This window comes from Mixophyes fleayi, chromosome 12 (genome assembly GCF_038048845.1).
Source record: "Mixophyes fleayi isolate aMixFle1 chromosome 12, aMixFle1.hap1, whole genome shotgun sequence".
Lineage (NCBI taxonomy): Eukaryota > Metazoa > Chordata > Amphibia > Anura > Limnodynastidae > Mixophyes > Mixophyes fleayi.
The window spans coordinates 76,583,839-76,607,291 of record NC_134413.1 but is presented as its reverse complement, the minus strand read 5'-3'; the positions used below and the strand labels follow the sequence as shown (position 1 = coordinate 76,607,291).

The 23,453-nt window shown below is 41.9% G+C and overlaps 1 protein-coding gene across 1 annotated transcript in view; it reads right to left on the bottom strand.

Moving 5' to 3' along the window:
• LOC142109101 (SLAM family member 5-like) overlaps nucleotides 1-16,278 on the bottom strand; it is a 31,333-nt gene extending 15,055 nt beyond the window's left edge. Inside the window, exons 1-3 of the mRNA XM_075193141.1 lie at nucleotides 16,230-16,278; nucleotides 14,589-14,912; nucleotides 2,751-3,008 (exon numbers count right to left, since the gene is read on the bottom strand). Of these exons, the coding sequence (XP_075049242.1) occupies nucleotides 2,751-3,008; nucleotides 14,589-14,912; nucleotides 16,230-16,278 (631 nt within the window). The remainder of the gene's footprint in view (nucleotides 1-2,750; nucleotides 3,009-14,588; nucleotides 14,913-16,229) is intronic.
• Between the last annotated feature and the right edge of the window lie 7,175 nt (nucleotides 16,279-23,453).

Genomic DNA, 23,453 nt, shown 5'->3' with positions numbered 1-23,453 from the left:
GGTGGTGGCTAAGCCAAAAATTAAGAACAAAAGATGATTCTAACTACAGATGCCAGTCTCACAGGTTGGGAAGCTCACCTTCAAGTGCAAGTAGTACAAGGCAAGTGGTCACAGAATGAGACAAGTCTTCATGTAAACGTCTTGAAAATCAGAGCAGTATGGAAAGTGCTTCAACACTTCCATTCTCAACTCCAAGGAAAGTATTTCAGAATTTCAGAATTTTCTCAGAAAACAGAACAGTGGAAGTCTTCATAAATCAGCAGATAGGTACGAGAAAGCCAAATCTTGATGATGAAGTAGCAGAGATCATGTCTTGGGCAGAAAATAACTTTTTTGCAAGAGTCTCCATGGCAGCCCAATTTCTTATCCATGCTTGTAACGTGTTTATATTTTTCAGACGCAAGCTTGGGAAGTCACTCAAGGACCTTATATACTACCTAGGGTGTGTGTTTTGTTATCTGTCTCTACCTATCCTGGAAAAGGAAGCTGTCCATAGTTATGGCTGCTACGGAAAAGGAATTATCGATAATTATAATCTGTTCATTAAGCCATTAATATATTTATGTCCATTAATATAACAAGTGATCCCCTTTTAAAATTAAACCACACAATAAGAATAGCACAGTAAATAATCATCTTTGGTGACGCTAACGACTTACAAGAACCAGTAACTCACAGTCCCTAACATAGCACCAAAAATAAAAAGTTACTCAGTGATGCTATTAGTCGGTGAGACAAATTATAAGACAGATAATAGATGAAATAATTCGTATCACCTTATAGTACATTCATTTGATGCTCCATTTAATGCTAATATTTCCCAGTCAAGTGTCTCATGGTATCCATTGATATAGCTCAGATAATGAGGCTTCGATGGTAGAAATAACTGCAGCGGGCTCAACATTATATCGTACTGTTTCAGGCGGAGTGTGAAACAGTATTGGGAAGTGACACATCTCTTCATCATTTTACTATTCATATAACTTCATCTATCATTTTTTAGATATAGCAATGCTGTTTAAATTAGTGTAATGATTATGCAGTTGATCTGATAAAGGCTAATTTTTATCATTTATCATCATCATCACCATTTATTTATATAGCGCCACTGATTTCGCAGCGTTGTACAGAGAGTCCCTCACATCACTTACATCAGTCCCTGCCCCATTGGAGCTTACAATCTAAATTCCCTAACATACACACAGACAGACAAAGAGAGAGACTGGGGTCAATTTTGATAGCAGCCAAGTAACCTACTAGTATGATTTTGAAATGTGGGAGGAAACCGGTGCACCCGGAGGAAACCCACGCAAGCACGGGGAGAACATACAAACTCCTCACAGATAAGGCCATGGTCAGGAATTGAACTCATGACCCCAGTGCTGTGAGGCAGAAGTGCTAACCACTGAGCCATCGTGCTGCCCCTTCATTGTCATCATTGCCATTAATTAGGGTTCAGTGATATATTGTGTCCATTACTTACCACCAGTTATATTTTCATCACAAAAGTATATTAAAATGGATTCTTATAGAGTGGATATAATAAGTCTACACACCCTTATTGAAATTGAAGGTGTTTGTGATGTAAAGTCTTTTTTTCTAAATGTGCCTTGTAACCAACACATTTCAGAAAAACAAATAGACAGTTTTTAGCAAAAAAACAACCTACAATACGTGGTTGCATAAGTGTTCACATCCTTTCATAATTGGGCTGTGTTCAAAATTAACCAATAATACTCAAAATCATGTTCAAAGGTAATTAACATACACCTGGCAGCAATGAAAGTGATTGTGATTAGCCCAAAATAAAAATCAGCTGTCCTTGTAGGTTACATCTTGATAGGATAGCCATGGTTCGCAAAGAGCTTTCAAAACATCTACAGGATCTCATTGTTCAAAGGTACCAGTTGGGAGAAGGATATAAAAGAGTTTCAAAAGACTTTACATGTATCATGGAACTGTGAAGACTATAATCAATAAGTGGAGAAAATGTAGCACAGTTGGGACAGCTATCTAGAGGCCCATGGCAACATTGAACAAGCTTCAGGAAGTTCTGGTAAGAAATGGACACTCCCCACATATGCCAACAATCTCCTGTATTCTGCACATACCTGGGCTATGTCACAAGACAGAAGCACAAAAAGGAACAAGTTAAATTTTAGTTGCGGTCTGCTAAATTGCCAGAAAAAGAGGTGAGAGGCGAGATTGCTCTAATAGTAATCAAATATTATTACCCCCTTAGTATAATTATATATTCATATTCCCCCATAATATAATAATACAATAATACAATAATATTGCTCCTAAATAAAATCAACAATAACATTTGCTCCTATAAGTTAATTATAACTAAATTTTGATAATGATTGCCTCCATAATTCATACGTCAATGGTGCCTTATCTTATGTTCTGAATAGCAAGGTAGCTCAAACGGTATGCCTGCCTTTTTTTCTGGCCGTTTTGACTAAACCGTCGGCAGTTAAACATTAAACCTAAACGTTTAACTAATCCACTGGAGGTTAAACATTCCAGCCTCAAACCGACCTATAGTAAATGTGGCCGTTTGGAACACCGAACCGCTGGAAATTTGCAGCAATGTGTGGCAGTATCAAAGTGCCGCCAAAAACACTATTTTTAGCAAATCTACCCCATGGTGTCTTATGTAAGAAGGTACCCTTATCCTGTATTCTGACATGTACGGTAATGAGATTACATGTATGTACATTACACAGGTATATCAGTATAATTACCTTTGTTGCAGTATTGCTGGGGAACCACAGACTTGGAGACGTTACCGGCAGGATTACTGGCAGTGCAGGTATAGGTGAAGTTTACATCGCTGGGAGGTACATATAGGACGTTTCGCGTCACATTTATATTACTGCTGTTTATATTCCTCCAGGTTATATTCACATCTGGTACTGTCACTATACACATCAAGGTCATAGAGCAGGTGACATTACTGATGACATTGGGACTGATCTGGATGTCACCGGCTGATAATCTTCCTGTAGGAAACAAATTGAGAACACACTCTACATTAATATAATAATGGCATGCATAAAGATCAATTATCCAATAAGCTTGCATGAAAAAATTTAATAAGTGAGAGGAGTAGTGGGACCCAAATTTAAAAAGCATTACTCGTGTGTTCCCAATCAGAGCCCAGCCATGTAAGCTGGTCCGAAGTTCTCGCTTGAAGATGACTGAGTTCCAAGACATGGACTGGTAGAAAGAGATAGAAACCAGTGGGATGACAGTAATTGAGATGGAGATCCTGAGAGAGATCAAATGGAGTGTGAGGTCAGAACAAGATAGTGCTTATCTGATCTGCATGTGAGTTGCTTGGTCAGACTGTGGGTGCTCATTTAGAAAAGCACTCTATACACTATTATACAGCCAGTGCACTAAACTATCAGCTTCACATAACAAATGGGTGGTGGAGTGGGGGATTTCCTATGGACTCAGCTACTACATCATCATTGGCTTGGAAGCTAGATTTTTGAGTGTGTATCCATAGCACCAGTGTCTCGCTTTTATTATGCGGTTACTGATTTCCTGCGTAGCAGACCCTTAGTGAACACAAGGGGAGTACAAAGCTTGTGGTCAATTTATAGCTACTATTGAGATAGCTACTATCACATGCTGTTTACATTGCTAGGTTTCCTGTCTGTCTAATAAGACATGCACACAGGTAACAGTTCCCTGTTGTGTATTTAAATGTTGGTCACTCTCATTGAATAGATTTACTTAGCATTTCCTGCTATTAGCAAAACAGACTCCTTCCCCACATATGCCTAATTGGAAATTTCCTCTAGCGCCACAAGGGCCATGTCTAATATTGTCCAGATAGTCCAAAGATCAAGGAGGTGGGCAAGCCTCCATTGATCTATGGGGCCATGCTTGATATTGTCCAAATAGTCTGAAGATCAAGGAGGTGGGCAAGCCTCCATTGATCTGTGGGGCCATTATTATTATTATTATTATCATTTATTTGTTAGGCGCCACAAGGTATCCGCAGCGCCGCACATTGTACTAACAGTAGACTATACAGGGTGAAACCATACAGAACAATGAACAAAAAGTACCAATACTTCAGAAACTCCGGCCAGTCATATGCAGTAAAGACGGAGCGGAAGAACAGGTAGGGAGACAGGAGGGGAGGGGCCCTGCTCATACGAGCTTACATCCTAAGGGAGGGTAAACAGACCAGGCACAAGAGCAGCCAGTTGAGGCAAGAAGAGAGAAGGGAGGACGAGCAAAGGGAGGAGATGGGGGTTAAGTAGATGGTTGGTAGGCTTTGAGGAAGAGGTGAGTTTTGAGTGCACGTTTGAAGGAGCACAGAGTAGGAGAGAGATGGATGGAACGAGAGAGGTCGTTCCAGAGAAGGGGGGCTGCACGGGAAAAGTCTTGGATTCTAGAGTGGGAAGAGGTGATCAGAGTGGAGGAGAGGCGGCGGTCGTTGGCCGAGCGCAGGGAGCGGGCAGGAGTGTGAATGGAGAGGAGGTTAGAGATATAAGGGGCAGTAGAGTTGGAGAGAGCCTTGTAAGTGGTGGTGAGGAGTTTGAGAAGGATTCTGTAGGGGAAGGGGAGCCAGTGTAACGCAAGGCAAAGAGGGGAGGCAGAGGAGGACGGCGGGAAAGGAAGATGAGTCTTGAGGCCGCATTGAGTATAGAGCGGAGGGGGGACAGACGGGAGTGGGGGAGGCCAGTGAGGAGGAGGTTGCAATAATCAAGGTGGGAGATGCCTGATCAGGCCATGCCTGATATTGTCCAAATAGTCCAAAGATCAAAAAGGTGAGCAAGCCTCCATTGATGTATGGGGCCATGTCTAATATTGTTCAGATATTCCAAAGATGAAGGAGGTGGACAAGCCTCCATTGATTTGGAAAGAATCAATAAAATGGCATTGTGGCAACAACAAACATACTTGACTACAGCTTCAGAAAATAATCAACTTTTTTTTATTAAATTGCAGCTAGCAAATATGGTTATACTGGCTCAGACAACATATTTATAATGAATATTTCTTCCTATAACAACTGAAGCTTAGTCTCTGTGCCGAGCTTTATTATCTGGAACAAGAAGCCGTTTCACACATTCATCAGAAATGCATATTTAGCTTAAATGTGGGTGCTATAAATATGCATGAAGTAAATGACTTGATGCACATATTCAAAGTTTTAAAATTTGGACTGGCAAGTGCCGATACCTGCTTTTACAAGGACACAAGTTAAAAGCAGCATTTTACATTATATTACACTTTTGGATGCACTGTTAGATGCACATTAGTCATAGTGTGATTAATAGTGCACATATTTAAAAATATATATATATATATACACGTGTTTATACATGTATCAAAGAACTTACATTAACCTGTTATAATAATGTAGCAATTAGGGCATTCTAGGCAGTCACCCACATAATAGTTCTGGAGATTATAATAAACATTATAATAAAAGGTGACTTCCTTAATTAACCTTCAAAAGCAACAAAAACTCCACTGAAGGGTTTCTAAACTTGCAATAGTGGATGTGTAGTTGGCATGGAGCTTAAGTCAGATGAAATTCTTATTATTAACAATAATTATTATGCTTTATCATGCTTTGTGTTTATTATGCTTTAGTCATTTGCATATTATACAGTAAGTATTGAAACAGAAGAGAAGGTAGAAGTGGTTACAGCTTAAAGTCTAAGAAATAATATGAGTAACTTCAGCACTTGTTAAAGTGTACAAGTAATTTACCTGCCAAAAGGCTGAGAATCTGGTTCAGGGCTGTATACACTTTACAATAATTAGTGAAAATGTGAGGACAAGACTGCTCTATTTACACAGTATGGTGATTGAATTTTATTCTATGATTATGCAAAGAACCAGAAGTATATATGCATAAATTATTCAGATAAAAATAAGATTAAGAAATGTTTATCCTATTAAATAGTTGCCAATTAAAATAATTTCCAAGGTCACTTTGTAGCTAGACAGATGCCTGTGTGTGCATCACATGAGGTACAGTCTAGGTCAGTGTTGGCTAACCTTTGACACTCCAGGTGTTGTGAAACTACAAGTCTCAGAGTGCTTTGCCAATATATAGCAGCTTATTACTGGAAGGGCATGCTGGGACTTGTAGTTTCACAACACCTGGAGTATCACAGGTTAGCCAACACTGGTCTAGGTGGATCTCGGTGCAACCCTCATCAGAAAATATTTACTAAATATAATTAGAATGGCAATTCTCCATTTGTTTATATTTAATAACTTAACTTTTAACTTACAAATCTCACCAAACAAAAAACGGATAATAAAATTGCATTTTATAAACAGAGAAATCATGTTGTGCCGTTGTTGAATATTTAAAAGTGGGGACATTTCAGCAATGTCTCAGTGATGGCCAGGTGACAGGCCATCTTTAGCTATGAATCAGTCTATAGGTAAATATGCATTTAAAAAAATAATTCCTAGTATAGCAACATATTATGGAAAGCATGCATTTATAGGAGTTTGTCCCCCACTATGAGTTATTTGTAGAGATGTTCACTGACCCCCGTGTTTTGGTTTTGGTTCTGCTTTTTTTTAAAAAATAGCTAAAATATGCTAAAATCACATAATTTAGCTCTTTTTATGTTCCTACATTATTATTAACCTCAATAACACTAATTTCCAGTCATTTTCAGTCAATTTTGGGCACATCACAGGTCACAATATTATTTTCATACACTTTCGGACAAATACTGCAGCGACCTGGCTGGATGGTAAGCGACAGAGCAACGACACAAACACACGGCAGTTTATAGCACATCTAGGAAACATTGCCACACAGCAGGGGCAGAAAAGAAAAGTGGTGCAAGATGGAATTGTCCTTGGGTCCTTCCACTCACCCTTATGTAAGATATTGAAAAGGACATGTACAATTTAACAAAGCAAGCACTCCAGCGACAAGCAGTGTAACTTTTGTGGTTGAAATGCTTGGTTTGTTTGGGCCCCCACAAAACAAGATACCAGTAGCTTAGCTGCCTTAAGCCTAACAGTGCTGTCAATGAACTCTACATCATTAAACCATGTCTGCTCGTGCTGCATCTTTAATCTCCTTCTCCTCTGTGGATACCTCCTTCTAATCCCTGAAGAACTGCCAAACTTATGTAGACACAGGAATGGATATTACAACTGGAGTGGCATTAGATCTGCTTCAGACAGACTGTGACACGGAACATGTGGGCAGCATGGAATCTGTCATGTTGGAATATGCTGCATTGAACGGAGATTTAAACCAATATATAGACGCAGTTGAGGAGACCCTACTTAAGTTAAAACGTGACCCACCGGATGAGATCCCGGATTGAAGAGAGCTGGTACACGAGTGTTACACTGAGCTTCCGAAGAAATGTACAGAGGAGGCCCTGAGGCAGGATGATAAATATGTCCAGTTTAAAGAACAGCTAAGAGACCTGAGAAAACAAATGGTTGTATCACTGGCCCCTGCAGACTAAGCTTTGGAAGATGAAGACGAGGAGATCGCCATCAACCAGAGCACACGGCCGGTACAGTGAAACTGAGAATGGGTCATTAAATCAGTTATGCTTCCTTTGATCGCTCCACCCATTCCTTGGATAACTGTGGTAATGATACAGCTAATACATGGCGACGAGCGCTGACCCACCTGGGATGCATGCATTTATCAGACAAAGACCAATCCGGGTGCCCCGGCGTGTTGGAGATGGTGAACCCAGTGAAAAACAAAGTATGTGGTCACACGTACAAAAGAGAAGCAATTAAAAGGATGATTGAAAACAAATTTCATCCTAACACAAAATTAATTCAACCCTGCAAGAAACCACCATTACAGAAGTCTCTGTAATATAAATGTCAAAAACCTTTTTAAATAAAAAAACACATTTTTAGTAAACGTGAAACTTTACTGTAAAAAAACATAAAATTGGCAACATGTAATTTTACCCAAACATTAATAAGCATTCCAGCATCAGCTAGCTCCTTATCTCAACTAGATCCCAGCACCTGCAATCTACATTGTCATCATCATCAGTGTGTACATCATCATCACTCAATACTAATTAATTCTGGCTGGAATCCACCATTACAGAAGTCTCTGTACTTTGATCTAAATGCCAGTAAAGGCCTTCCTCGTTGAATTTGTAGTTCATTTTAAGACAGAGTTGTCATGATTTTTGGGCAATTCATTTAGACCAGACCAAATGTCAAAATGGTCTGCTGAATCATCTGCATCATCTTTGGGTCTCTTAGAAAAGCTTAGTTTTTTCCTAGCAGCAGTCGCCTGAGAAAATGAGAGACAGGACACCGTTGTGTCAGGTACCACTTCAGCCGTCAACTTGCTCACCAGGAGCTCATTGCATCTCTTGTGATCTGGGACAGTGGGAAATAAAGAGAGCTCTTAAACTTAGGATCAAACATAGTCGCCAAAATGTAGTGATACGATTTCCAGAAGTTGATAACTCTTCGATCATGGCGAAGCGATTAAAGTACTTCATCTACAAGTCCGACATACTTAGCGTAATTTCTTTGTTTCATCTCATCCTTCAATTTTTCAAGGTGCTTTTCAAAAAGTCTAATTAGACACTAATAGCTCAAGCTATTAGTGTCTGTACTCAGTTCACAGGTGATTACTTCGAATTGTTTCCGCACCTTGCACAGCACGGAAAGTATTGCGCTGGACTAAAACACATTCCCCCTCCTAAAATGTCCTGAAATTTTTTGGGACACAGGCAGCATCTCCTGCACGTCCCTGTCTTTTTTCAAAAAGCTCTGTACCATCAAGTAGATTGTGTGAACAAAACAGGGAATGTGATGGATTTCACACAGCTGTTATGCTCTCAAAATATTGGTGGCGTTATCATAAATGACATATTCTCAGGAGAGTCCAAACGAGATAAACCATGTTGCAATGTAATCTTTTAGTTTTTCAAACAGGTTGTCAGATTTTGAAGAATGCTGACAGTCCTATTATTTCTATTTCAGCAATTACAATTAGCAGTGGAGCAATGGAGCTCTCCTGTTTCTGTGTGAGCTATAACTCAGTAGAATGTCACTGGATACTTTTAATAGCACTGCTACCCCCTCCTCTTTCTTTTATACCTATGACGCTGCCCAACTGCACTAGAGACTGCCAAGAACCATGCTACCCCTTCTGTGTCTCTCTGTGAAATGGCGCTGGATCGCCGTAGAGGGCGGTACTTATATAATTCAAAACTCGTGAGAACTTACGACGCAACAATGACGTTTCTCTAGCACAACCAGTTGGGGGACACTGCAGACCATTGGGTATAGAGGGCGCTGTGGAGTCCAGGCACTAAAAAAGACTTGTCTGTCCTGCTCCCACCCCTTTATGCCCACACTCCACTGGAGTTGAGTCTGTTGAGGAGCTGTCGCCTGAGCGCAGTCCTCAACCAGATTACACTGAAAGATATGGGCGGCCATATTCTATAGAGGAGATATAAGAAAAAGGGGAGGAGCGATTCCACCAACTGTCATTCCTGGGCTCTGCAGTTTCCAGCGCAATTTTTCCTCACTCTCTCTGTGTCCCTTAATAGGGAGTTCAGATAGATGTTCCTGTGCCAATCTGTGATATTCTGACTGAATGATTGTGCTGTTTTGTATTGTCAGTACGCTTTCTAATTACTCCTCTTACACAAAATCCAAGATGGAAGGCTTTAGACTTAGCCATCCGGTCTCTGGTAGAATCGAGGGTGGTGGTACCGGTCCCACTCAAGGAGAGGGGACAATGATACTACTCTCACCTATTTCTGGTTCAAAAACCAGATGGATCCTTTCGACAATTTTAAATTTAAAGGACCTATACATATGAGGATTCTGAGATTTTGCATGGAATCTATTCGTTCTGTTATCAGTTCCATGGTAAAGGATGAATTCCTAGCATCCTTGGACATCAATGATACCTATCTACATGCCCCAATTTGGCAGGGTCACCACAGCCTGCTGCAGTTTGTAGTAAATGGGGAACACTTCCAGTTCCGGGCCCTTCCTTGTGGGTTGGCGACAGCTTCCAGAGTGTTCACAAAGGTTTTCCAAATGATTGTTCACAAATGGGTCTGCCAGAGGTGGATTTGATGGCCTCACGGCTCAATTACAAAGTGGACAAATATTGTGCCAGGACGAGGGATCCACAGGCATTTTTAGTGGATGCCATGACAGTACCTTGGCATTTCGACCTGGGGTATGTTTTTCCTCCTTCCAATGTTGTCAAAGGTTCTTCAAAAGGTAAGAGGAGAATCACAGTCATTCGTCTGGCTCCCGATTTGGCCTCTGAGGTCCTGGTACAAGGTTCTTCTCAGTTTGGCGGTGGAATCCCCCTGGCATCTTTCATTAAGGGAGGATCTGCTAAGCCAAGGTCCGTTCTTCCACCACGACCTGGCATGGTTGGCTTTGATGGCCTGGAAGTTGAGACCTTGATTTTTCACTGACAGGGTTGTTCACACAATGATCAGTGCTCGGAAGTCCTCCTCTTCCGCCAATTACCACAGGATCTGGAGGTTGTACATCGGCTGGTTTGAGTTGAGAAAGTGTCCTACTTTTTCCTTTAGAGTGCCACGTTTGCTGGCTTTTTTTCAGGATGGGTTGGAAAAAGGCATGCAGGTGGCATCGCTTAAGGTGCAGGTTTCAGTCTTGTCTGTTTACTTTCAGAGATGGTTGGCTTCTCTACCGGATGTGCAGACTTTGCTTCAAGCGGTGTTGCACGTGCAAACCCCCTTGTGTCTCTGGTAGAACCATGGGATTTAAACTTGGTACTCTGCACATTACAGGAACCGGTGTTTGAGCCACTGGAGTCAGTGGAAAATGGTATTCTTACTAGCTATTTCTTCGGCCATGAGGGTCTTGGAATTAGTGGCTTTGTCTTGTTGACCTCCTCTTCTTATCTTCCACGAGGAGAGGTCTGTACTTCGTACAGTCCCTTCCTTTCTTCCAAAAGTGGTTTTGAGGTTTCATGTCAATGATGACATTGTCGTCCCTGCCCTTTTGGGTAGTAGTAAGTCAAACGAACGGAATTCATTGTGGTTGTTGGATGTGGTTGTTGGATGTGGTCCGCGCCTTGCGGATCTACGTGGATAGATTGGCCTCTGTTAGGAAGACTGACAGTCTTCTGGTCTTGTATAATGTCCGGAAGTGTGGCTGGCCAGCCACCAAACAGACAATTTCTAGGTGGATAACAGACACTATTCACAAGTCTTATGTTTCTGTCGGACAGCAGGTTCCGGGAGGCCTTACAGCACAATCTACTAGGTCGGTCAGTGCTTCTTGGGTAGCGCGACATGGGGCTTTAGTTGAGCAGGTGTACCGGGTTGCTACATGGTCTTCCGTCCACACGTTCACAAAATTTTATAGATTTCATGTGTTTGCTTCTAAGGATCCGAGTTTTGGCCATAAAGTGTTGTGTGCGGCTCGCTTGGAGCATTCCCACCCATATGGGCAGCTTTGGAACGTCCCAATGGTCTGCAGTATCTCCCAATTGGTTGTGCTAGTGAAAACAAGATTTTTGCACTCACTGTAAAATCTCATTCTCTAAACACAGTTGGGGCAATGTACACCCACCCTTTTTGTGGTTCTGACAGTTCGTTGTATGTTCTGTTGATTGAGTTTCGCCCTCTTTTGCGTCTTGGTTAGTAAATTAACTGAAGATTTCCGGTGGTGTGGGGGCATAGAGGGGTGGGAGCAGGACAGACAAGTCTATTTATTGCCTGGACTCCACAGCGCCCTCTATACCCCATGGTCTGCAGTGTCCCGCAACTGTGTTTATAGGTGTTAGGAACCCCTCCAGCCGGCACAACACAACCCGGAGTCTACTCTGCCAGTCAGGTGTTCACTGGAGCCCCTGATGGTGGGGACAGACTGGGTTGCAGACTGACAGAGGGTCGTGAAGTGTGAACCGGCTGGGGAGAACCCAGGCAAGAAGAGTCAGGTCCACGCAGAGGTCAAAGGCCGGCAGCAGGTAACAGTAATGATGAACAAGCTGAGGTCAGAGGTCACAGGCAAAGTAGCAGAACGGGTAAACAAGCCAAGGATCAGGGTCACAGGAAACACAAGCGAAGTCCAATACGAAGCCAAGGGTCATACACGGGAAGTCAAACGTAGATACAGGATACAGGAACTGGAACAAGCAGGTCAGCAGACTGGAGCACAGAAGCTATAACCGGCAATGAGGCAGCAGACCTCATTGCCTTAAATACCCAGCTGAAAAAACACACTCCTGCAGGTTAATAGAGCAGTCACTAATAGAGCCAGTCAGGGCTTGCCCCTGGCCTGCACAGTTGCAGGCTAATGCCTGTAATTGCCTCCTATAATCTGCCCATATTAATTAGCCCACAGGCTGTAGAACGCTGCGCCCGGCTTCCTCCTATTGCCGGGACGCAGCTCTGAAGCGTCTGCTGGTTGCCCCGGCAACGGCCGGGTTATGGCCAGAAATGACGTCCCGGTCGCCATGGCGACGGCCGGGACGCGGGTGAGTGAGTCGCGGCGGCTGGGCACCGCTGCGGCTCGTAACAATAGGTAGAGTTTTTACGGTGAGTACAAAAATCTTGTTTTTGCCTCGTTTTCACTTCCGAGGGCGCGCGAAAGTAACTCGAATCAGCAAAGTTCGGGTGGGCTCGGTTCTTGGAGAACTGAGCCTGAGCATCTCTAGTTATTAGTGCTAGCATGCACAGTGTGAGTTCTGGATACACACAGCTGTCTATGGGTATGTGAAGAGTGGAGGAACTTACGGTTACATCACAGAGCAGGTTTGATTGAAGAACATCTGGATACAACAAAGGTCTCATAACTTAGAGACTGAAAACCTGAACCATCATGTGACATGAAGTTTGTTCAGCCCGCAACAAACCCTTTCTGTCACAAAAAGACATAAAATAAGCTGTAGTCTGGTATCATTACTAACACAGTGCTTGTTTACCACATGGTGATGGCAATGTTTGTGCACACTGACATACACCGTTATGTTCCTGCAATGCACTTTACTGATAGCTATGGTATATGCTGAGAGGTGTCTTGAGGTGGGATTTGAATCAGGGGAGGGCTGACAAATTTTATCCTGGGGGCCAAGGCTCAACTCAGCACACTTTTAGGAACATTTTAAAAGAAGAAAAATGCAGGTAGCCCAGTGACTTAGTCCAAGGTAGCCCAGTATGGGAGTGGCCCAGGGGACAGATGCCCTCTTACCCTCCAGCCCAGCCTGCCCTTGATTTGAATAGATGGGGGAAGTGAAGAGTGTTTTAAAGAGGACCTGTCAGGCTTGTTATAAAATATTTTAAGACATAAATACATTATTGTTCCTTGTGGTGTAAGAGAGTGAATGTTATGCCCTTTGTGAAGTGTGAGGAAGGATAATTTCCAACTCTTAATACTATAGTCATAAATAAAAATAAATGTTTTTATTTACTTTTTTACATGATAAAACAGGATGTTCTTAATGTGTACTGTAAATATTTTTTTTCATAGTTTCTATTACCTGCAAACACTTGTTCTGGCATGCATATGTGTCAGTCACCAAAATCAATCAGCACTTAAACCTGCCCTGTAGCTGGAGTAATATGGCTTCAGTTATATCTGTGGCTGTGGCCATCCCTTTACTGTACTAAAGCTGCTCGCCATCATGAAAAGCCCCATTGGCAGCAATATTTAAGAAATACACAGAACAATAACACAGCTCCAGGCCAACTGCAAATCTGCTATCACATTTGTGTATTTCCCAGTAATAGTCCTCTAATATAGCTCCTGTGGGGGAGAGGGTACAAAGAGTCTCGATTATGGGTCTAGTGGTGGTACATATGGTGGGGGCAGATGTACTTGTGCCCCATCTATAGCCTCAGAGGTGGGGAAAGTGACTGTGTGGACCAGTGGCTCTCTCTGCAGTCCCCTCCTAGGGTCTGTAAGCAGCACTGACTTTTGCTGACTCTGTGTACACAGCCTAAAGATGGGTCATACAGTCACTTTTCCCCCAGGATGTGTATACAGTCAGGGGGTGGGTTCAATCAGAGCACAAGATTCCTCTTGGTGGTCCTGGTTCCCAGTCCCCAGTAGTAGTCCCCTAGTATACTTTTCAGTCCCCAGTAGCAGTGTAGTTCCCAGCAGTAGTCCTCTGGTATAGTTGTCATCTAGTATAGTTTGCCTAATATCTATACTCTAGTGTAATTTCGTGTCCATAGCTGTAGCCCTCTTATGCAGATCCCAGTCTCTACTAGTAGTCCCCAAGCATAGTTCCTAGTCTCCAATAATCCCCAAACAATACCTCTCAGCCTTCAATATTTAGTCCACAATTGTTAGTCCTCAATATTGGTCCCCAGTAGTAGTACCCTGGCACCGTCCCAAGCCCCAGGAGTCTGCCAGGATAAGGGTCTGAACTCACCTACATGAAGGTTCCACTCCCTGCAGTTCAAAATGAGATCAGGTCTTACCCCTTCCCTCAAGGGAAAACTGCACATATTGGCATAGGATGGCACCAGGACCCCATACCAACTATAGATACACCTCAGACAAAACTCTGTTTCCTTCTGCATCAGATCTGCTGCTATATAGTCTGTATAGAGAAGTGACCCATAACTTACTGTATACTGTCAGATTAAAGTGTAAACATTCCGGTTCTTCTTCTTCTTCTTTCTGTATAGTTGCTGCAAAGATCCTCTGATCGCTCAGTGTTAGATTAGTGATGTGTAAGGACCCATCTCCTGTGCTGCTCACTCTTCCTGTATAACGCTTTTGGACAATATTGTCAATATATCCTCCAGGTTGTGTTGTAGCGATAGGTGCTGTACTTGGGAGAGAAGCCCAGTGAATGGGTGTGATCCTGGTCTGATCCAGTTGCAGAGTGACGTCTCCTCCCTGAATACCAGATACAGTTCTCTGTGCACAGGGATCCGCACATAACACACCTGGTATAGACAGAGAAACTGGATTAATAAGCACAAGACAGATACAACTTATTTTATATGTAATGGATCATACATGATGTAAATTTACATGTAATATTGTAGCACAATAATTTATAGCTCATAGTTCTGTATGGGCCATTCTCTGGTTGGATCATTGTATGCTCATGATTGTGTCCTGTCATTAATGGCATCTAATAGAACCACATTGGCTGTTAATTCACATCACTTATTTATTAGGCTCAGAGAAGGTCAGTAATTATAATAAGTAATATTGATAATAACATGTGAATGGGCTAGTTATTTATATCAATAGAAGTTATATAATGTATCACACTGACTTCCCCCTTCTTTCATCACTGTCACTGTATCACAGCTATATACATTATATTTAAAAACTTGACATTTTTTGTTTAAATAGTTTAGTGGATTTATTATAACACTGAAATAAATAGCTGTGATACATTATACACAGTGATGTTATATTATACACAGTGATGTTACATTATACACAGTGATGTTATATTATACACAGTGATGTTACATTATACACAGTGATGTTATATTATACACAGTGATGTTACATTATATACAGTGATGTTACATTATACAGAGTGATGTTATATTATACACAGTGATGTTATATTATACACAGTGATGTTACATTATACAGAGTGATGTTACATTATACACAGTGATGTTATATTATACACAGTGATGTTATATTATACACAGTGATGTTACATTATACACAGTGATGTTATATTATACACAGTGATGTTATATTATACACAGTGATGTTACATTATACAGAGTGATGTTACATTATACAGAGTGATGTTATATTATACATAGTGATGTTACAATATACACAGTGATGTTACATTATACACAGTGATGTTACATTATACACAGTGATGTTACATTATACACAGTGATGTTACATTATACACAGTGATGTTATATCATAAACAGTGATGTTATAATATACACAGTGATGTTACATTACACACAGTGATGTTACATTATACACAGTGACTCTGAGCAGATACCAGAGAACCCGCTTTAGGTTTCCTTATGGGTGAATGTATCTGGGGACAGCCCAGAACATCTGATCCTGGTACTGATAGGTGGTTTAGTTGGTGATATAAGAAGCAGTAATTACAATCTATGACATAGGTATATACTGTATATAAATCAGCTGGGAGCTAACTGGTCTTTATAGAGGTCATTACACATAAACTGCTGAAAGAAACTAATGCTATAAAACAATACTGACTACTGCTAATTATCCATAGATAACAAACCAAATAAACTCACATGTGTGATAGTGAAGCGTCAGGAGGACCAATATGGAAAGACGGAGCATTGTCCTTCACTCGTTCATGTTTTCTTAGTTTAGTTGATAACAGAATGCAACAGACACAATTTCTGAGAGGAAATAGTGACGAGTCTAGTTGTAGGAGGTGGAAGTGAAATCAAATTGAGATCTCTATTTTGCACTGCACCAGAAAGCTAGAAACATTCATGGTAGAGATAAAGGTCCCAAATCGAGGTGCTCGGCTTCATAGCAAAAGACTGAGAGCTGAACCTTAACCGATTTGCGTTTAGTAAATGTGGTCCTATATAGTTATGTAGAAACAAACTGTCTGAAAAGAAGATTGACGAATACAGAATAGTAAGATCTGGAATAATTTTGATATACTCGATAAAACATATTAATTATCTCCCATTATATTTCTCAGGGATGATGCAAGTATTATTTTTACTTTAAAATATTATCATTGTTTGGTTTCCTTTACATTTTTATTTCTGTAGTCCAGAAAAATTAGACAGGAAAGAATAAGACAAGATGGAATGACAAAGTATCCTTAAAAGTGTAATATCTGTGCGCAAAATAAATCTAATATTTTTCAACCAATCTGCCATTAACCTGCCTGACTGTTAAGGAATAAGGATCTCTCCTGCTACACTGATCTGTGCAATTGCTGCTGCAGGATCATGTGTGGGATCATTCCTGCAGATCACTGATTCAGCTTGTTACTAGGTAAATAGTTACAAACTTCCTACAGCTCTCGGTCCGGCAGCTTCAGTGGTGCAATCACTTACCACAGCCATGCAGCCAGGGGCTGGCTGGCAGACTTTAGCCCAGGGGGCAAGCATTGGCCCATAAGCTCATACCTCCAACATTTGAATTTAATAATTCAGGAGAAGGGTGTGGTCACGTAATGATGGGGGCGTGGTCATATTATCTTGGGGGTGAGTTACATCCACCAGGGACATGTTTATGATTCACCTCCTCTAAATACACCCTCACATTGCTCCACGCACCAGCGACCTGTGCTCTTGGTAGTCTCTTATTTATACATTAAATGTAATTTACTAAGAAGCAGGGGCTAGCTTGCAAATTTTAAGCTGGGAGAACGAGACTTGGTCTAGCAGCCTATTAGGAACATTATAAAGAGAAAAAAATGTAGGTGGCCCACAGACCTGGCCCAAAGCAGCCCAATTTCGGACCGACACGGGGTGCAGATGCCCCCCAGCCCCCCAGCTTAGCCAGTCCCTGCTAGAAAGTATAAGTTGAAGGAGAAAAAGATTCCTAAATAGAAACACTGCCAGGATGTGTCTCTGATCTCTTTATAGCAGGCTAAATTATGTTATGTGAATTGAATTTTAAAATATAGCATTTATTGTGAATCTATTAAAATAAAATACATTTACCACCAGCATTATTGTACCCTATGTACCCTATGTCCAGGCTATAGTGAGTTATGAAATCAAATGAAGTATAAACACCATAAATAAAATCAAACTAGATCCCTGTATGTCATGCTGGCTAGATAACACTACTGTGTGGATACTGTTTGCATTACTGAGTGAATTATTTAGTGACTGACAATACTAACTAAATATCAGCTGTGTAGCTCAGTTAATGTCAGTGCAGACTGTTATAGCTGCTAAGAAGCTACTATCATTATTTCCTGTATATCCGTGGATTGTCAATGTAATAGTTGTCATTTATATAGATGCCATTCAGGGTCCAATGGACTTTGCATTGGGCCAGATATCTCTTGGTGCGGAGCCTGAATGTTTGTTTGGGCTTCTCCTTGGAGGTTCGGAACTGATGATAAGTAGCACGGCATGTTACTGAAGGGAAAGGAGGGGTTTTCTATTTAACATTAATAGTGACAGTTTGCCCTAAACTGTATGAGGTCTAGAGCTTTGGAAACAATCAGTGGTTACAGATTACACCCTTCTACCTACTGGATAGTAAATCCGGTGGGTTAGAGGGCAAATCCTCGGGTGAAATGTGACGACTTCAAAACAGCCAACAGTATGAAAGTTTGATCAATCTCCCCCCTGGAGGTAAATATATCAAGCTGAGAGTTTTCCTGCGGGTTTGAAAAGTGGAGATGTTGCCTATAGCAACCAATCAGATTCTAGCTATCATTTTGTAGAATGTACTAAATAAATGACAGCTAGAATCTGATTGGTTTTTCAAACCCGTTGGAAAACTCTCAGCTTGATACATTTACCCCCAGATGTTTAAAAATAAATAAGTAAATAATTGATAAATGCGTCTTCTGCCAAAGAGAAACGTTCCTTCTCTTGGATAATACTGTACACCGCAGGGGCAAACGCAAGATTTGTAGAAGGGTGTTTCCACACCACGCCACCAGTGGGCGTGACCAGCATGCATGGGGGCGTGGCTATAACTTTAGACAGTGCTTGGCTGCTCTCCAACTCTTCCTATCCCCATAATATGCATGGGCAAAGCTGCGTGCACTACTGTTAGGTGCACGCAGCTCTCTCTTTTCAAGAAGAGCTGTGTGAAGCGGGAGCAGGGTCCAGCCACCTCAATTATACAGTGTCCCAGGCTTGGAGGGGGGTTTCTAGGCACTAAGAACCCCCCCCCCCCTCGGTTTGCCTATGCACCAAGTATGTTAATAAGAATAAACATTGTGATTTTCATCTTAGAAAGTGTCTCCGTATAGTCATTAAGTCACCACTACAGCTGTTATGTATTTTCAGTTCCATTTGTAAAACTAAATGGAAATTAATTTTAATAGATATAAATTAGCAGTGTAGTCCCCTACCCCACATACTTGACCAACCCTGATATTAGACAGCCTGGGGCTGGTTTGCACTATAATGGGGTAACCACAAGCGTAGTCAGTATAGGACTGGCGCCTCCTTATAGAGCGGTGCTGCCAACACACTGGGCTCATATAGAGTCGGATGCATCTGTGCGCGAACATACATGAAAAAGAAGACAAATAATACATACATATAAATACAAATTATATTCAATTAAATGCATCTTGGGGGCGTGGCCTGGATGCTGGACATGGCGGTCACACTCTTCTAGAGCTCCTGTGCGCCCAGCTGCAAATCTAAGTCCATCAGAGCACTAACTCTTCATCTACATCCTTCGTTGACATCACTTCACTGCCCACCATATCCAGTGCACTGTTTCCGGTCCTTCAGGCCCTGTAACCGACCACCGGACTTCTGAGGCCTACTCATCACCACCACCAACATGTTCACCGATCTCAAGACCCATCGGTTCCAGTCTGTATGTCCAAACCGGGGGATAGATCAACAAGCCGCGGCTGCACATTCCCAATGAAGCTCAGAGCAACAGGCAGGAGGACCCTCCTGCCTCACTTAAGATCTCGAAACCACCGGATTATGTGTTACTGCCCAGCCTTTAATTAGTGAGGGTCCCATAGCTACTGCCCAGAACTCCAGACTACTAGAGCCAGCGAGGATCCCACACAGCAGACATCACTGCAACTTGGTTGCATCGCTACCAGTCCCTCCAGGAGTATGAGAAATTTAACTGAGTGGTATCACTTATCGCCACCAAACATCTTAAAAGGGGTCACACTCTTGCGTGCGGTCTCCCTCTCAGCTACAGACGCAGCACACTCACAATGATACCCAGTATCCAATTGCAATTAAGAACCGCACGGCACTTCAATACCCTCCACTTTGCTTCTCAGAAGATAGTGCACTGTAGGGCATATCAACCACTGACTACACTGTAAGCTTGAGAGCAGGACCTTCTTACCTCTCTGTCTGTCTGTATTACCCAATATTGTTTTATTACTGTTTTTTTCCAATTGTAAAGTACTATGGAATTTTGCTGGCGCTATGTAAATAAATGTTGATGATGATGATATAATGACCAAATACTCAGCTTCCTCATAGCTTCGGAAGGTCATATACAAAAATCGTACTTTGTGCCCCAATATCCCCAGATTGCTCTTCCTGTCAGCCTGGAGCAACCTTTGGAAACATTTTGAACATATGTTGGCGAGATCAGTTGTTTAAATCTTCAGGACATTTAGTGGAATTCCAGAGTATTTGTACAGCGCTAGCACAACACTACTCTCTATCTGTAAGCAAGGTCCTGCTTCCATCTAGTGGCCATTCTGTGCTATCTGCTGCTATTCACAATCAGAAAAATGAGAATCCAGAATTCTAATTGTTCATCCTTCTCTTTGAAGTCCCCCTGCAATCAGTGCTCCCTGCATCCCATCAATATAAAGTCTTCCCTTATGTTCTAACAGACCCCATTGTCCAGTCAGGGTGGAAGAATCTCTTCTACCATGTTACTACTTCTTTTCTGAATGAACCTTTCTAAATGGACATTGCTGATCGACTTTTCTGCCTAAAAGACCTCAAAGCATTGAGCTACCTTCCCAGATGTCCTCCCGTTATAGCTTCTACCACTACCAACTATGCAGAAAAGCAAAACGTCTGATACCAAAGGTATTCCCTAGTACTACCCTAATACATCTTCTTCTGTTGTCAGACCAGAAATACCAGACTCTCCTCAGCCTCCCGCGGACTCTGATTCAGATAATGATGAGTTAGCAAATGTCACAAAGAAAGTCTTTCTCTGTTTAATCCAAGAGCTGAAAGACTCAATCCATGCCAAGGTCCAACATGCCCACCACACTCTTAGAAGTGACCTCTCTGGGCACCCGTACAGACCAAGGGGTAAATATATCAAGCTGCGATTTTCCCGGGAGAGTTGAAACTCGCAGATGTATGAAGCTGAGATTTCATGTAAAAATCGCCAGAGTTGTGCTTCTGTCAAAATCGCTATTTGCAAAATTGCCAGAGATCAAACTCCCGGCTGTTTGCCACTGCAGCTATACAAGTCTCAAAAGTATGAAGCTGCGATTAAGCAAACTCAGGAGAGTTGTATAAACACATCACTGTTACACTGCCTGTCATATAGCTGCCGGGAAAACTGTAAAGAATAGATCAAAGGAGAAAAAAAAAAAGCGTGAGGTCCCCCCTCTATTCATGCTTAACCCTAGTGCTGCTGGTTCCGTGAAAATCGGGGGAAAATTTTGCGTGGAGTTCCCCTGATTTTCACTTAACCAGCACTAGGCAAACCAGCCGGAGTTGGAGGCACTATAGCACCTGCCATAATGACTAACCAACCCCAGGCTGTTCAGCGCTGGGCTGGATTCCCTAGGGAGTAAGGTCTGCCAAAAAAAACCAAATGCCCCCCCCCCTGCAGAGACACTCAGCCCAGTGCTGATAGCACTAGGGCTCTTCCTACCCCAGTGGGCTGTGGGTAGTAGAGTAATAACGGCGAAAAAATTGTGAAAAAAACAAAAGGACGCCATTTTGTTTTGTGGAACTACAAGTGCTAGCCAGCCAGGTTGCCCTAAATAGTGTGGGCATGCTGCTACTTGTATAACTACAAGCACCAGCATACCCACGGCAGCCAGGGCATGTTGGCACTTGGAGAACCACCAGTGTCAACATGCCCTGACACCCACGGCTGGCTGGGATCTGTAGTTCCACAAAATGAAATGTTAAATAAACCACCGCTCCCTTGTAATACCCACTAACATTTAATAAAAATAATAAACCCACAATAAACACAGTACACACCCTCATTTACACCATATTTTTTTATTAAAAATAATAAATTCCCTGATACTCACCAATGAAGTTTTCTCCTTTTGTCTGCAGCTTTCAATCCCAAAATGGCTGTAAGCCAAGCCCAAAATAAATTTGTATCCAAAGTCCGGCTTGCCCCTGTCCCAAAGTAATTTGTACTTCCAAAGTCCATGCTTGAAAATGTCCAAAAACATTTGTAATTCCAAAAGTCAAGCTTGCCCCTGTCCCAAAGTAATTTGTACCTCTAATGTCCTGCTTGAAATCTGTTTACATCTTCTGCCCTGGGGGGGCCCCTTGTTGCTTGAAGTCTCCTGTTCTTCACCCATGGGGGGCCCATATTTGTAATATCCACGATCCTTTGTCTTGCTTGTAGAAAAATAAAAAAAGCCAGCACCGCCGCAAAAACCTCCTACTAAGGTCCGCTACGCAATGAACGTAGTTCATTGCACTATGTCTGTTTACAATAGTAGGTGATTTTCCCACGCTAGTGAGAAAATCCCCTAATACTGTCAATAACCTAATGCAGTGAACTAAGTTCATTGCGTAGCAGAGCTTCTACACAGTAGGAGCTCCGATACGCAATGAAAGTTATATACTATTATATACTATTGTCATATAGTACACACTGATATACTGTTATATACTATTGTCATATAGTACACACCACGTTACTGTATTGTCCCTGTAGTTTGTGTTATAGGCTGCTTATTGCAGCAAACACCTCACCATGGATATTACATGGACAATCTGTGCAGTCTTGTGTCAGATCCCTGATTTATTTATCTGGATATAACTTGGGATATTTGAGATAAAGGGAGTTTCCACCTTACAAATGATAATTACTGACCCCCCTCCCTCCCAATAACAGATCTTTGGCCCCCACACTCACACTAGTAATCAGGGTGTGACAGTCACATACAGCCGGCACCTCTACTGATCACCGTCAGTGCTGCCCGTCTCTCTCCGCAGTCACAGGGATCAGACACAGACGCTCTATGGCCTCAGTTACAGCAGCTGCGTCACATTTCTCCAGCTACAGAGAGACCTCAGTGGTGCAGAAGATGCTCATCAGGGGTCCGGCTGTATGTGAGCACCAGCACCTGCTATATAGAGCACATGGTGGGGGTCCCGGGGGGGGGGGGGGGGGCTTCACCACAGTAGTAATATTAGGAATGGAGGGGGTTAGCAATTAGCAGTTTTATGATGGAAAATTTTCAAAGAACATTCAGTGTAATTGAGCGCTGTTCACTGCAATAAACTCTGCTCCATCTGTATATACCATTCTTTGGCTTGTAGCATCTTCCTGCTAGCAGCAAGTCTTTAATGGTGTCTAATAGATCCATTGATTGTTAATTCACTTTGTCCCTTTATTAGGTTTAGAAGAGATTAGTAGATATAATAAGTGATATACAATATTAGTGAGAGCATCAGATTGGACTATTTATTTTTATCAGTAGAAGTTATATAATGTATCACACTGGCTTATCCTATCCTTTTATATCTGTCACTGTATCCAGCTATATACATTTATATTATAATATTCCAGGGGGTAAATGTAGTAAGTGCCGATTGTTTTTCAACTCACCGTTGTTCTGTGAGTTTGCAGTAAAAATT